General features: G+C 38.6%; 1 protein-coding gene across 1 annotated transcript in view; it reads right to left on the bottom strand.

Moving 5' to 3' along the window:
* Positions 1 to 12965, bottom strand: part of LOC309807109 (E3 ubiquitin-protein ligase RLIM-like) — a gene marked incomplete at both ends in the record, with an annotated part of 36852 nt that overhangs the window by 9235 nt on the left and 14652 nt on the right. Inside the window, 2 exons of the mRNA XM_082626344.1 lie at positions 8059 to 8513; positions 9846 to 10089. Coding sequence (XP_082482470.1) covers positions 8059 to 8513; positions 9846 to 10089 — 699 coding nt within the window. The remainder of the gene's footprint in view (positions 1 to 8058; positions 8514 to 9845; positions 10090 to 12965) is intronic.

Raw genomic sequence — 12965 nt, 5'->3', positions numbered from 1 at the left:
CTGACAGAAAGGCCTTTAACCACCCTCTTACCAATTCTTTCTTTTAAAAAGGAGCCTTTTAAAAAAGATATGTAAAGACTGTTTCCAGGTGATCTATAATGGCCAGTGTGTTTGTTACAGTTCCTGCCAAAGACTTATTCTTTCAACATTTGTATGTGTTTAGAATAGTGGCAGGCCTCCATCTGTTCATGGTAAAACTAAGCCTTTCAGGTTCTTTCCTAATCCATGAATTATTCCTATTTCTCCCAGGATTTATTTTGCTATTTTTAATATTTATCTTATTCTCTCTTATGTCATGCCTATCTCAAATATCTCAACAAATATTTATGGAACATCGACTTTGGGCAAGGCAGTATTTTTTGGGTGCTATGACTATTGTAGTGAAAATTACAAAACCCTTGCTTTCCTAGGAGTTTGCATTCTTCTTAACATCTAGAGATATTTTGTTTTCTCTTTATATTTACGAATGAAGACCATGAGCTCTGTGTTTATGATTATCTTTACACCTCTCATTTTTCTGTCTTGATTATCTTTGCTAGCTTCCTTATGTCTGTCTTCTTTATAATTGCTCCTGTTCCAAAGGATTCCATCCATCTCCCTCCACTACTACCATGGAACATACTTTCACAGGCAATACCTCATACTTCTTTGACTTCAGTCTGGCATCTTTATCCTGATTTTAGAAGCATACTTGTTATTCCGTGATAGCGAGATGAACATTGCCACTAAAATATCACTCTGACATCTCAAATCTCAGAGATTCCAGCTGAATTGTCATCTATTCCTCTACTATGACAAACAAGTTATATTGCATTTCTTATATCAGTGGAACTTCTCACCATCTACTCAGTCACCTAAACCAGAAACTTAAGGTCATCTTTAAATTATCCAAGCAGCCACCAAATTTTATTGTGCTTCTTTAATACTACTTGAATCTATATGCATCCATATCTCAACTGTCTCACCATTATATCAAGACTTTATACTTTTTTCTTCCAGTTAATGCCGTAAATCCGTAAGTGGGACAATCTAAATTTTGACAATCTGTTCATATCCCTGCTAGTATGACCATTCTAAAAATTGAAAAATTTTATTCCTATTAGAAAAATCGTGTTGGCTGTGCATTGCTTAGAAGATCTAGTTCAACTCTTTAGCCTGATACACAATACCACTTGTTGCCTCTTTGGCCTCATCTCTTCATTTCTTGCTAATGTTCTTACATCTCTTCCTCTTCTACCCCAGAGCATGATGATTCATACTTACTGTTTACTGAGCCCTAAATTTTCAGTGCATCTTTACTGTTGCATGCAGTGTTTATTTTGCTTAGAATAAAATTAATGACTTCATTTCATTGGCTAATTGCTACTAGTCCTGTAAGATACAACTCAGATATAACCCAACTTTAAGGAGGTTTGAATTATTAGTGTAGATTTCTCCTCCTAGATCATTCCATTTTATCCTGTATCTGAATCTGTGTCAGGGCATCCCTGACCTAGAATGTTACTGTATGTTTATTCATCTGCTTTCTTTAAAATGTAATACATTTCGTCATGATAAGTGCTGTACTTCGTAACTATAACCCTAGCACCCAACATTGGGCATGGCACATTCTTGGTCAGCGTTGAATGCCTGAAATAGTGATTTAGAAAAGGGTTGGCAGATATTATAACTTAATAGGCAAGAAACCCTATACAAATATGTTAAGTAAGTGAGAGAGATCTAGGTTGAAATACATCAAATCCAGGATGGTAGGTAACAGTATTAAAATAGGTTTTCTTTGGAGAATAAAGGGTGAAAAATAAGTCTGGGATGCTCACAGTGGCCAAAAATTCTGAAGCAGTGTGTGTGTGTGAGTGTGTGTGTGTGTGTGTATGCCAGTAACTGTTCTAGTTTTTAGAAATGTAGTAGTAATTTTTAAAAAAAGAAAGATCTTTTGGAGCTTCTATTTTGGGATAGGAATGGGGAAGAAAACAAGCACAAGATAAATAAAAAATGTTTTAGATAGTCACAAGTGCTACTAAAGAAAAAAAAATACACTTCCAGAATAGAAGATGACAAGGCCAGGGGTGGTAGATAACTGTGTTGTGACTAGTGATGTGAGAATGCAGAACCCAGCGCCCAGAGTTGGCTTATAATTAGTGTCTGTCCTCTACGAATGGTGGATGAGAGAAAAAGGATTTTCCCCAACATGCTTTTCCAAATCCCCACATTTTTGCAGTGATGTTAAAGATGCTGGCTTGATGATTAAAAATGGAGAGTTTTGAATATCACACAAAGGAGAGCCTCTTATTTCATAGGGAGAAAGCCTGAGTTAGGATGGTAAAGAATTTTCAAATCTTAAATGAAGTGACAGAAAAGAAATGCAGTTCAGTTTCCATTCGAAATTCTCATACCAGGAACTTCTCATTGAAGGGAGTATACAATCACCTCTCAAATAATGAAAAGACATGAAATGTTTGGTTAATTGTAGTAAAGAAGATACTGAAGATCTCAAAGTATTGTATATGGATAACAAGTAATATTACTTAACAGAAACGTCACATTTCTTTGTGAACTTTCCAGTACATGCAGTGTTTTGATGTTCATGTTGTTCGATGCTCAGGCTTGTTTGCATTTACAAAAGAATCTTTATACTTAATTCTTCATGGAATATTGAGAGCACAACTTATTTTCATGGTTAGCCAAAAAAGATAGACTTTATATTGCTATCAAAAACTTATCCACAGGTTATAACTACTTTCAAAAAGAATTTGTTATTCAGACGAGGGTTTTTTTTTTTTTTTGGAATTAGGCCAAAATAAACAAATGTTTTAAAAACTACCAAGAAAATACAGAGAAAATTCTTAAGATGGAAATATTTATGCTCACAACCACAGTGATGCTGTGTATTTAAACTGATATTCTGTAATGTAAAAAACGTATCAGGTTGAGCTCAGAAGATTCAGGTACAAATCTTCTCCATTTCTGATTTGTCAGGGCAGACAGAGAGGAATATGATTTGGAAGAGCAATATAATACTCAGCAATCGCTTTGAGAGAAAAATAAGTGGCTCTATAGTTTCAAAGTCAGAGTGTTAAATTGGGTTTATGATATAAGCAGCATACACTGGTAGAATGAGATAGGGTGATGTGAAGTAAAGTTAGAGCGATACGATATTGGTGGTTGTTCAAACAGGAAGGATACTGTCTTCTAGCAGCTTCAGTAGCAGGAATTAGGGATTCCATTTTTGGGGAAAATGGTAGAATATAATGTTATAGTGGGCCTAGAACCAAGACATTAAGCCATTTACTTGTCTAGGACTCATTATAATCATTTTCTAGGTACAGGATGGATCCTAGATGAGAAGTTGTATTAGTTGTCTGTTGCTGCATAAGAAATTAGTACAGATGTAATGGCTTAAAACAGCATCCCTTTATTAGCTCACAGTTCTATAGGTGGGGATAATGGCATGGAGTGACTAGGTTCTGTGTTCAAGGTCTTAAAGGTCTGAAATCAGCATTTTTAAACCCTTGTCAGATAATTCTAACATCTAATTCATCTCTGTTGGCATCATCTGTCACATCTTATTCAAGCTGTCATGTATCTGGTTCTTGGTATAAGTAGTGATATTTTATTGTCTTTTGGACATTTTGGCTATTATGTTAGGATACTTTGGTCCCTATTTAAAGTGTTTTGTTTTTTTTTAATTTTTAGCAGGCATTCACTCTTTATAGGTTTGGCACACATTTCCTGTACTTTTATGGACAGTGGTTCCATGATAACCTAATTTTCTGACCCTTTGTGGTACTCTTTTGGTCTGTTTCTCTTGTGCAGGTGGGGTTACCTCTGGTCCCTTCTCATGCTGCTTATGGGGCCTGAAGTAGCTTCCCCAGGATACGGCACTTGGTGCTTCTGGTGAGGGAAGGGAATCTCTGGAACACGTGATGAAGAGTCCTTCCTGGGCCAGGCACTTGTGACAGGGTCTCCCTGGACTGTAAGGAGTGGAGGGTGCTTACCAGGTTGAGAGCTTTCTGTGGAGGGATCTCCGTTGCCGGTACCAGCAAGTTGCCTGATGTTTCTGGGGAGGGGAGAGGAGTCTCAGGCCCATCTGAGGAGAGCATTGTCCAGGTGGGAGCTTTTTGTGGTAGGAGCACTTTTGCTGGGACCCTTAGCCACTGATGTGTCTGGGTGGTGAAGGGGGATCTCAGGCCCAGTGGGGAAGGAAAGCACTTTCCCTGGTCACTTAGTGTCATCAGGGCTTCCAATTGTTCGTCCTTGCAGGTTCTGCAAGGCTCGCCTGGTGTTTGGGGGATTCCCATTTGATGTGATGGAGGAAGAGCCTCTTTGAGCCATTTCCTGTAACTAAGTTGGGAGTTAGGAAATGCTGGGCCTGGATCACATTTTTTTGTTGGTAGAGGGTCATAAGGTGCCCTGCCATGAGGCTGTTCATCCATTCTGAGGGTCCCTAGGCAATTCACCTTCTCTAGACCTTTCAGAGATCTCCTTTGGTTGTCTCATATTATTTCCAGGATATATAGTTGTGCGTATAAAGGGGGAGCAGGGAGAGGGAAGTATAAACCATCTTATCTGGATTAGAAGTCCTCTCTGTGCCTTTTAAGTGCTCACCTGATTAGGTCAGGCTCACTCTGGATAAGCTCCCAATCAACTGTGCTATATAACATAATCTAATAATGGGAATGATATTCCATCACATTCACAGGTCTCATACTCAAGGGGAGGGGCTCCTACAAAGATCATTGGGCATCATCTTAGAATTCTGTCGACCACAGAAGGTGCATGTGAATGTACTGAAGCATTAATTAAGCAATTATCATCCTTTGGAAGGTTTTAATCTGTTAGGATAGCATGAAAGCCAAGTACTGTTATAATTATTCTACTCACTTTAAATGAAGTATATCTGATATCAAAAATACTTCCTAAAAATCAGACTATTCAAACAACTTTCAGAAGTTAATGTAAATTTCAGAGGTTTGATCCAAGCCTTCATTTCTGGCCATGCAGATATCTTCTGTGTGAAAAATATGCTACCTCAAAGATGTTTTCAAAAACTTCACCACCACTCCCCATTTATATTTTGTAGTTATGTGCAAATACTGTGGCTGCCAGCAATTCACAGAGAAAAGAAAGGTCAGTGATGTTTCTCACTTTAACTTTTTAGAGAAGGTGTATACTTAACACTGCCTACATTTGTATAGGCTGCACATTGCACAAAATTTCTGATTATTGCTTTAGGTTATAATACAATGTACTCTCACCTATACCAGGATTGAAAAATTTAAGCAAAATTTTCTGGACTGGCCAATACAACCCCCCAAAAATAGTCTTCAGGCTGAATTAGGAGAAAAATCCTTCACTATGTTTAGGTTGGAAGGAAGCATGACCTAAATTTTGATTTCAAATACTCGGGGTTTTGGGTGATGGTTTTACTGGGGACAATTAGAATTGAACTATGTAGACATGTTTCTTGAAGCCAAGTTTTACCTTTAAGGCTTTCATATTGCAGCTTGTGAGGCTCCAAGCAGCAATTGGCTACTTTGGGTCATTCACACAAGGATTCAGAGTCATATATAAACCATAAAACCCTTTATAAGAAATCAGAATCTGTTTTAAAAATTAATTATATGAACTAAACATATATAGAAAGAAATTGAAGCTTGAATATATTGAAGAAGCAAAAATTAAAGACATACCTATAACTGCCTTTATCCTTAGTTGTTTACAATCACAGCAAATCAAAGTGTGACATGTTTAAGAGAAAGGTAATTAAGTTCTAAGGCTTTGTCATCTTATCACTTTTAAAAATACAAGATCTGAGTAAATGAAAGAAAATAGAGAGGGTTGTTAAAGAGCTGAGTCATAGAGTGGAATAGAGAACAAGCGGAAGCGGAAGAGGCAAGAAAGCATACACAGGCTGGGTTTGAAGAGAGTTGGGAATGCTGGTTGTGGTAGATGGTCTCTGATTTGCTTACCAGATCTACTCGCCATCCTTCTTAACCCTGCTTCGTGATTCCAGGAGGCTGATCTTTATCAGCTTCATGGACCAGTCTCTCTGTGTCTTCAGGTTGGGTTTGGTTAATATGAACTACTGATAAGTGATTAGAAGTCAGGAGGAAAGAAGGCAAGGGTATTTATTTCCATGATCTGCCCCCTTCCAAACTTTAGGTTGGCAGTGGATGCCATTTTCTAAGGTTACATCTCTTGTTGGGTGGGCTTCTCCTATAACTCGAAGACATTCTGGGTTGCAGGAACTGCTATCTCTCTATGCCCCTTCAAACCTAGTGGTTATAATACTGGTTTCTCACAGCTGCTAGCCTCAGGGTACTTCATCATCTCTTGGTTTCCCTTCATTCTTTACACACTTTAGTCTCTTCATTAAATGCTATTCCATCACTCTTTTAAAGTGTGCCATCAGTTTTTAGCTAGAACTGACTGATACATTGGTAGTGGGGAATAGGAGAAACGTTAAGGTAGTGTTAGGGAGGTGGGATAAACTGCTGTGGAGAGAGATAGGAAGAGAAGGGTTTCAAAGCTTTTTATGGCATTCTAGGAATGTAACATGACTTCTTTATGTGAATGACTCTAATGTAGTCTTAAATGGCTTCTTAATTATTGATATTTGGTTGGGTTTCTGTTTCTTTGCATGCACAACCAGGATTGAACAGGGCTAAGAGATGTCTGGGATTTACATGACGAGATAATACTACTAGGATCTATCTAGATTCATTATATCATATTAAGACATTTCTCCCATGGAATCAAGAACATCCCAACCCAGTGCACATGCTAAGTTTTTATTGAAATTCAGTGAACTGCTATGGTGTGAAATTAATTTTTATTGTCAGTCCCCTGCGTCGGCAGGCCGACTCTCAAGCCCTGCGCCACCAGGGAAGCCCTATAACACTTTATATAGCTGAGAATTCATCGATCAGGATTTTCACTCTCATTGGAATCCACTACTTGCCTACGACAAATCGGACACGTAGAGTTCTCAGACAGCCAGCGATCAATGCAGTGAATGTGATATTCATGGGAGCAAGGTAGTATGCGAAGCTTGCTGTTTTCTGTGTACTCTGTAAGGCAAATGCTACAGGCTTTTAGTGCATCATTTTCACCAAAAGATCTTACAGCCAAGCTGTCAATCTGTGCTTTGGTGAGTCCTGTAGTTTGCAGATTATGGGAGGACCCAGAGTCACTTTCATCAGATATTATTAGGCTAATTTGTATACCCCCTTGGCTGGTCTCTGATAATAAGTTTGTTTCTTCAATGCCTTCAAACATCCGTGATCTAATTCCTGAATTTTCATCACTTGAGCTGGAACCAGAAATAGGACTAGAACTGGAACTAGACGTACAATTGGGGCTTGAATGCCAACTCAGTGTGGAACTTGAATGGGTATCATAGCTAGCATTTGAATCAGAACCAAATGTACCACTACTACTACCATTAGGTGACTCTAGCCATTCCATGTTTTGACTTGGAGGTGAGACACTATGCTCTAAATTACTGTCACTGTCCATAAGGTTATTTGAGTTACTAAATTCTGTCATTGTCTGCCTTAACGTGCTCTGAATTGGAACAGATGTTGTATCATTTAAGCTAGTATTTAACGTTCTGCAAACGGGATTTCTAATGGTATTGACATAAGCTCTCACACCTGCCTGCTCAGAATGTGAATACATATGCCTCAGTCCTCGTTCACTTTCAGAAGTGACAGTGTTGTTTGCTGTCTCAGATGTTAACTGAGTTCTACTAGCTCTGCTGTCTCTCTGAGAATATGCTCCAGAATGAACTTGTCCTACTTCAAGATTGAAGGGTATGGTTGGATATATTTCCCTCATTCCCCAAGATTCACCACTGCTGGTTGTATCTGGAGAATTTTCTCCATGAACGGCATTCCTTGTTCTAGAAGTTTCAATAAGACCGCTATTTTGCAACTCAAATCCAGTCATTTGCTGTGTCAATATTTCTTGGTGCTCAGTTCTAGAAAATCTCGCATTCTCACTTAGCAGAGGCTGCTCAAAATTCTGAGAGGGTATACTATGATTAAGTCTTTGTACAATTTCCCTAAGTGAACGTGGAGGCGACCAACTTTCAATTCTTGCTCTGGTTCTCCGATACTCTGGGCTCCTACTTCTTGCTCTTCTCTGACTTGTGGTAGGTGGGAATTCCATTAATGTTTCAGTTGTATCTTGTTCAGACATAGATGGTCTTGTAAATATTGATTCAGATTGTGGACTTTCCACTTGCCTTTGGCTGTCTTCCATATTTTCTCTTCTGGGAAGTCTTGCAGACGCTACATATTCATTCTCTGTATTTGGACTCCCATTATCAAGGTTAGCATTTATTTCTAAACTGAATATGAACTGATCACTTTTAGGATTAATTTGGCTCTCTTCTCTCCAAGATTGGTTTTCTCTTTGTCCACTTGTCATATTTTCAGTTTGTCCAGAACAGTTAAGCCAGTCTATTAGAGAGTCACCACTAGACACGTCATCTGAAGAGTCTCCTCTGTCTGTTCACAAAAAAAAATGGGGAGGGTGTATAAAAGAACCACCAAAATTAGAACCATCATAAAATAGCACTCTGAAACTTTGTTTCAAAAACAAACAAAAAATGAGAACTTAAATACTCAGGTGTTTTCAACTGATTTCACATTTATAGAGTTAATATTTTATAAACTGCACTGTGTAGATTTATAAGTAAAGGTAGAAAAGTTTCGATTCCATCCAAAAAGAGTGAGCTAATCCTAGATAAACTTAGAGAATTTTTTAAAAAGGGAATCCGGAGGAAGTCTATGTTTCAGTATTTCATCATATACACAGCCCTGTGTACCACTGTCGGAGGAATGTCAAGAGACTTTTTTTTCAGTCCACTGTCAAAACACTAATGCAATTAAACAAGGTAAACACCAGTTAAGGTGCAATGCTAGTAGTTTAGTTCAATTTACATTATTGTCTAATTTTCATTAGTCTCCAACATGACTACTTGTAGGCTCTTCACTTATGTGCTTTTGATAATAGATAAGCTGTTTTAAAATATAAGGTTATTGCCCAAACATAAACAAGTTTTATAGGTTTAAAAGTGTTTGCAGTTTGAATACTTCTTAATGTTAACAAGATTTTTAATTGACATTAAATTGAAGGTCAGATCAAATGAATAGACTGAACCTAGCATGGTACATATAAGACCATATTCAAGAGCCAAAGTATTATAGTATCCTCTTCATTAGACAGCAAAATCCTCTACTTCACACTGGGAGGGAGGACACCAGACCTGAGGTCCGAGCAGGGTTTCTCAGCCTTAGCTCTACTGACATTTTGGTGCTGGACAATTCTTTGTTTTGGGGAGCTATCCTGTGCATTGTGGGATCTTTGGCAGCATCCCTGGCCTCTGCCCACTAGATGCTAGTAACACCCATGCCTCCCCTGTGACAACCAAACATATCTCTAGCCATTGTCAAATGTCCCCAGGTGTTGAAGAGAGCACAATTGTCCCCAGTGGAGAATATTTCTGTTTGCTTTTTTTACATGTCTATGTAGAAGAAATAATTCAGGAAGTAGGAGGGACTTTCAGTTGAGGTCGAAAACCAAGAAAAATACAAATAGGCTACTTTGCACTGTTTCCCAATTAAAACAACCCAAATGTGAATCAGGAAAACAAACAAACATACCTTGACATGCTCACCAAAAATCAAGTAAATGCCAGTTCTTTTTATGAGAAGTTACTTACCAAATTAATGTAAGTCACTTCTGTATAATTTACTCTTTACTATTATGAAGTTACTATTTCCTATTATGAAGTTCCTTATTCATCCCATCCGATTCCCTCCAAAAGCAAAATATACCTGTATTTTCATCTGAGTCTTGTGGTGCGTTTTCTTTAATTAGCTGAAGTCTTCTCAGCAACTCTTCTTCCGTACTTTCACCTGGAATGCCTAGAAGATTGTTGTCTCTCATAAGTTCGTAATCTTCTTCACTCAGATTATTTACGAACCTGGAGAAATCTTCTTCCCGAACCAATCGGTCCGTTTGACTTATGTGTTGGGCCGAAACTCCATCTCCTTCATCGTTGGAATCCGAGTTTTCCACCTTAAACAAGTGGAAAATTATCTGAAATTCACGACGTGGTGTTGAAATTCACCAGTGGTCGTTTCGTTTTCTTCGCTTTCTACTTCCTGCCAGAGTGTCCGGTTCCGACTCAGTCGGATGACCCTCCGCACAGATTCCTCCCTTCTCCCTTCCCGACTCAGTTCTGTGGTCCCTGGTGACGCAACAGTTGGGAGCCGCCTCTAGCCCAGAACTTGCTAGACGTTGCCTAGGCACCCATTATCTTCCCCGCTGTTACCGAGTAGGGACTGGATTCAGGTTAGGTTTCATTTCATTCAAAACCAGCCAATGTTACTGAGGGTTTATAGTGTACCAAGCACCGTGCTTCACCTCGTTTCACCCACAGGAGCCTATTCTCAGGTTTTCAGGCTCTGATATGCTCTATTTGTTCGTTACATTCCATATGACTGCCTTCTTCAAAATGCCATGCCAAAGTCAGCCTAGTTCAATGCAGCAATTCTCATTTTCAGGTGCCCAGGGACCTCCGCCTTTTCTCCTCATGAATTTCTCAAATCCTAGACTCTCACTAAGAAAGCCCACAATTTTTGATAATTTACCAGGGCCCTGGCTGAGTCTCTTTAGTGTGTCCTCTCCCTTTTAACTGTTAATGGCTTCATCTTGCATTATATGGTCCTTCAGTCTTGTTTCAAACAAACAAGAAACACCAAAACTTTGGCAGGCTTTTCTGCTCAGCCAGGGAATTCCTTCTCCACAAAAGCATCAGGTTCATTTTTGTCCTCCTTTCTCATAAATATTATAAATAGTACTTAAGCAAAACTAGCCAGAACATCACAGGAACTTTTAGGACAGATACATAATAGTTACTTTGTCTGCCACAGTGAGTACTGACTTTGCTGATTTTGTCGCATGTATCACCTGAAAGGCTTGGTGAAAATAAAATAACGCTCATTTGCAATGCTATCTGGAGGAGACCTCTAATTCACTCTCAGTACACAGCTTAGAAGTTGAAGGAGCTGTGTAAATTCACAGTTGTTGTTTTGTTCACGGTCCACAGCAGGCTTTCTTGTTTGTTCTCAAGGAGATGGAAGGATGGTAACTTTACTGGTGTGACAGTGAAGAATCTAAGTCTATGTCCTGCTTTTGACATTTGTTCCATGCCTTGTTTAACTTAAGCTAGAAAAATCAATCTTTCCCCTCTGAATCAAATCTCAGCAAGACTTTGGATGAGAACAGAATCCCCTAGACTACCCTGCCTCCTTTATGGACTTCTGAGTGTATTTGTTATCTTTTACTGAAGTTATTCTTTTCACAGGGGAACTCTGTTGTAAACTTGTTTGCTGTGCCTCAATCAAAACTAGCAGTATTATGAAAATTCAGCGTGATTTGTACTCTTGATGCAGGAAACCCTCACAATCGTTAGTGTTCTTGAGAGTGATTGATTCAGTTTAATTCAATTCAATCAATTCAAGTGTCAAGTATGTTTAGCGTTTGTTAAATGTCAGTCATATTATCGGATATTAAGATACAAAGATGAGTATATTTAAGAATCTGTTGTCATTAGAGTATAACAAACAATTGAGCTACACAGAGGTAAAATTACAGTTTTGAGGAGAAAGTGATTTGAGTGAGAGAGAAAATCGGTTTCACTGCATTTGGGGTTTAAAGGATGAACAGGAGTTTTCTAAGTGAATGAAAGGGGGAAATATTTTCAAAAGTGAGAACAGCAACTGCTAACACTCATAAAACAACAAGGATAGTAGATTTTAATTACTAAAAAAAGACATTAGTTAAATTGGCAGAGCAAGGCCAAAAAATGGAGATCTTTATGACATGTTTAGAAGTTGGACTTTATCATTAGTGCAATGGAAAGATGTTGAAGTCTTTAGACAGTTGATGGTCAAATTTGCAATTTAGAAATAATATTGATAGTAGTGTTGAGGATGAATATGAAGGGCAACAGTTCAGATGGGAGGGTCAGAAATAGATAGCGGGCAGCCTAGGCTAGTGATGACAAGGATCAGAATCAGGGCAAAGGAATATGATTAAAATGAAGGACTTTAACAGATCTCTAGGCAGCAGAACTGATTAAACCTAGTAATATGTGGGAAAGAGGGAAAAGTGGGGAGGGGGAATATATGAGGGAAAGGCAGGGGTCAGGATTACTTCTGTATTTCTGTCTTTGCTTAGTGGACAGTGGTACCAATAAGAAGTAACACCTGATTCTGAAGTTGTATGGTTTAGCTTAAGAGGGAGCATGATTGCTTATGATTAGAATAGTATGCAAGTTACCTGAAGATTCAGAAAGTCTTACAGTCTTTCCAAATTTAGGTACAGAAGCACATGAACTATTAGTAGCCCCGGATGTTTGGTGTTCCCTGTAGTTGGCTCTCAGTGTCAATGACTCTAGCTTCCTGAACTATTTGTTCCTGGTTATGTCCCAGTTCTGGTGCAAGTAACAGGGTATAGGGATCATCATCCCAGAGACCTACTTATTGACCTTGATTATTTAAATAGAAGCCACCAATATAGCTGTGCTTTACACTTAGTTCTCTCATGTCTTGACTTTCCTTCTGAGTATTGCAGTGTAGGTTCAGTAGTTTTTCCTCTGGATGGCAATATTGCTGCTTTGGCCTTTGTTCTATCCCTTGTCTTGATATCAGAAGTCTTCTGAAGATGTTTTTTCTTCACTTCTCATTTCAGAGATGGGAGGTGCATCAGGAAGTCCTGAGGTTGACTAGAGCATCACTCTAAGTTGAGTTGGAGGGGAAGAGGTTGAAGATGGAAAGCTGCTTACTTTCAAACAGAGTCAAGCACTTAAAAATTTGGCCAATCCATTGTTTATGATGTGGTGAAAAAATGGGGTGTGTGTGAGCAGATTTGGCTGTTCTTTTATCCTG

The sequence above is a fragment of the Mesoplodon mirus genome (genome assembly GCF_964341445.2).
Source record: "Mesoplodon mirus genome assembly, chromosome: 1".
NCBI lineage: Eukaryota > Metazoa > Chordata > Mammalia > Artiodactyla > Ziphiidae > Mesoplodon > Mesoplodon mirus.
This window is presented reverse-complemented; position numbering and strand designations above follow the sequence as displayed.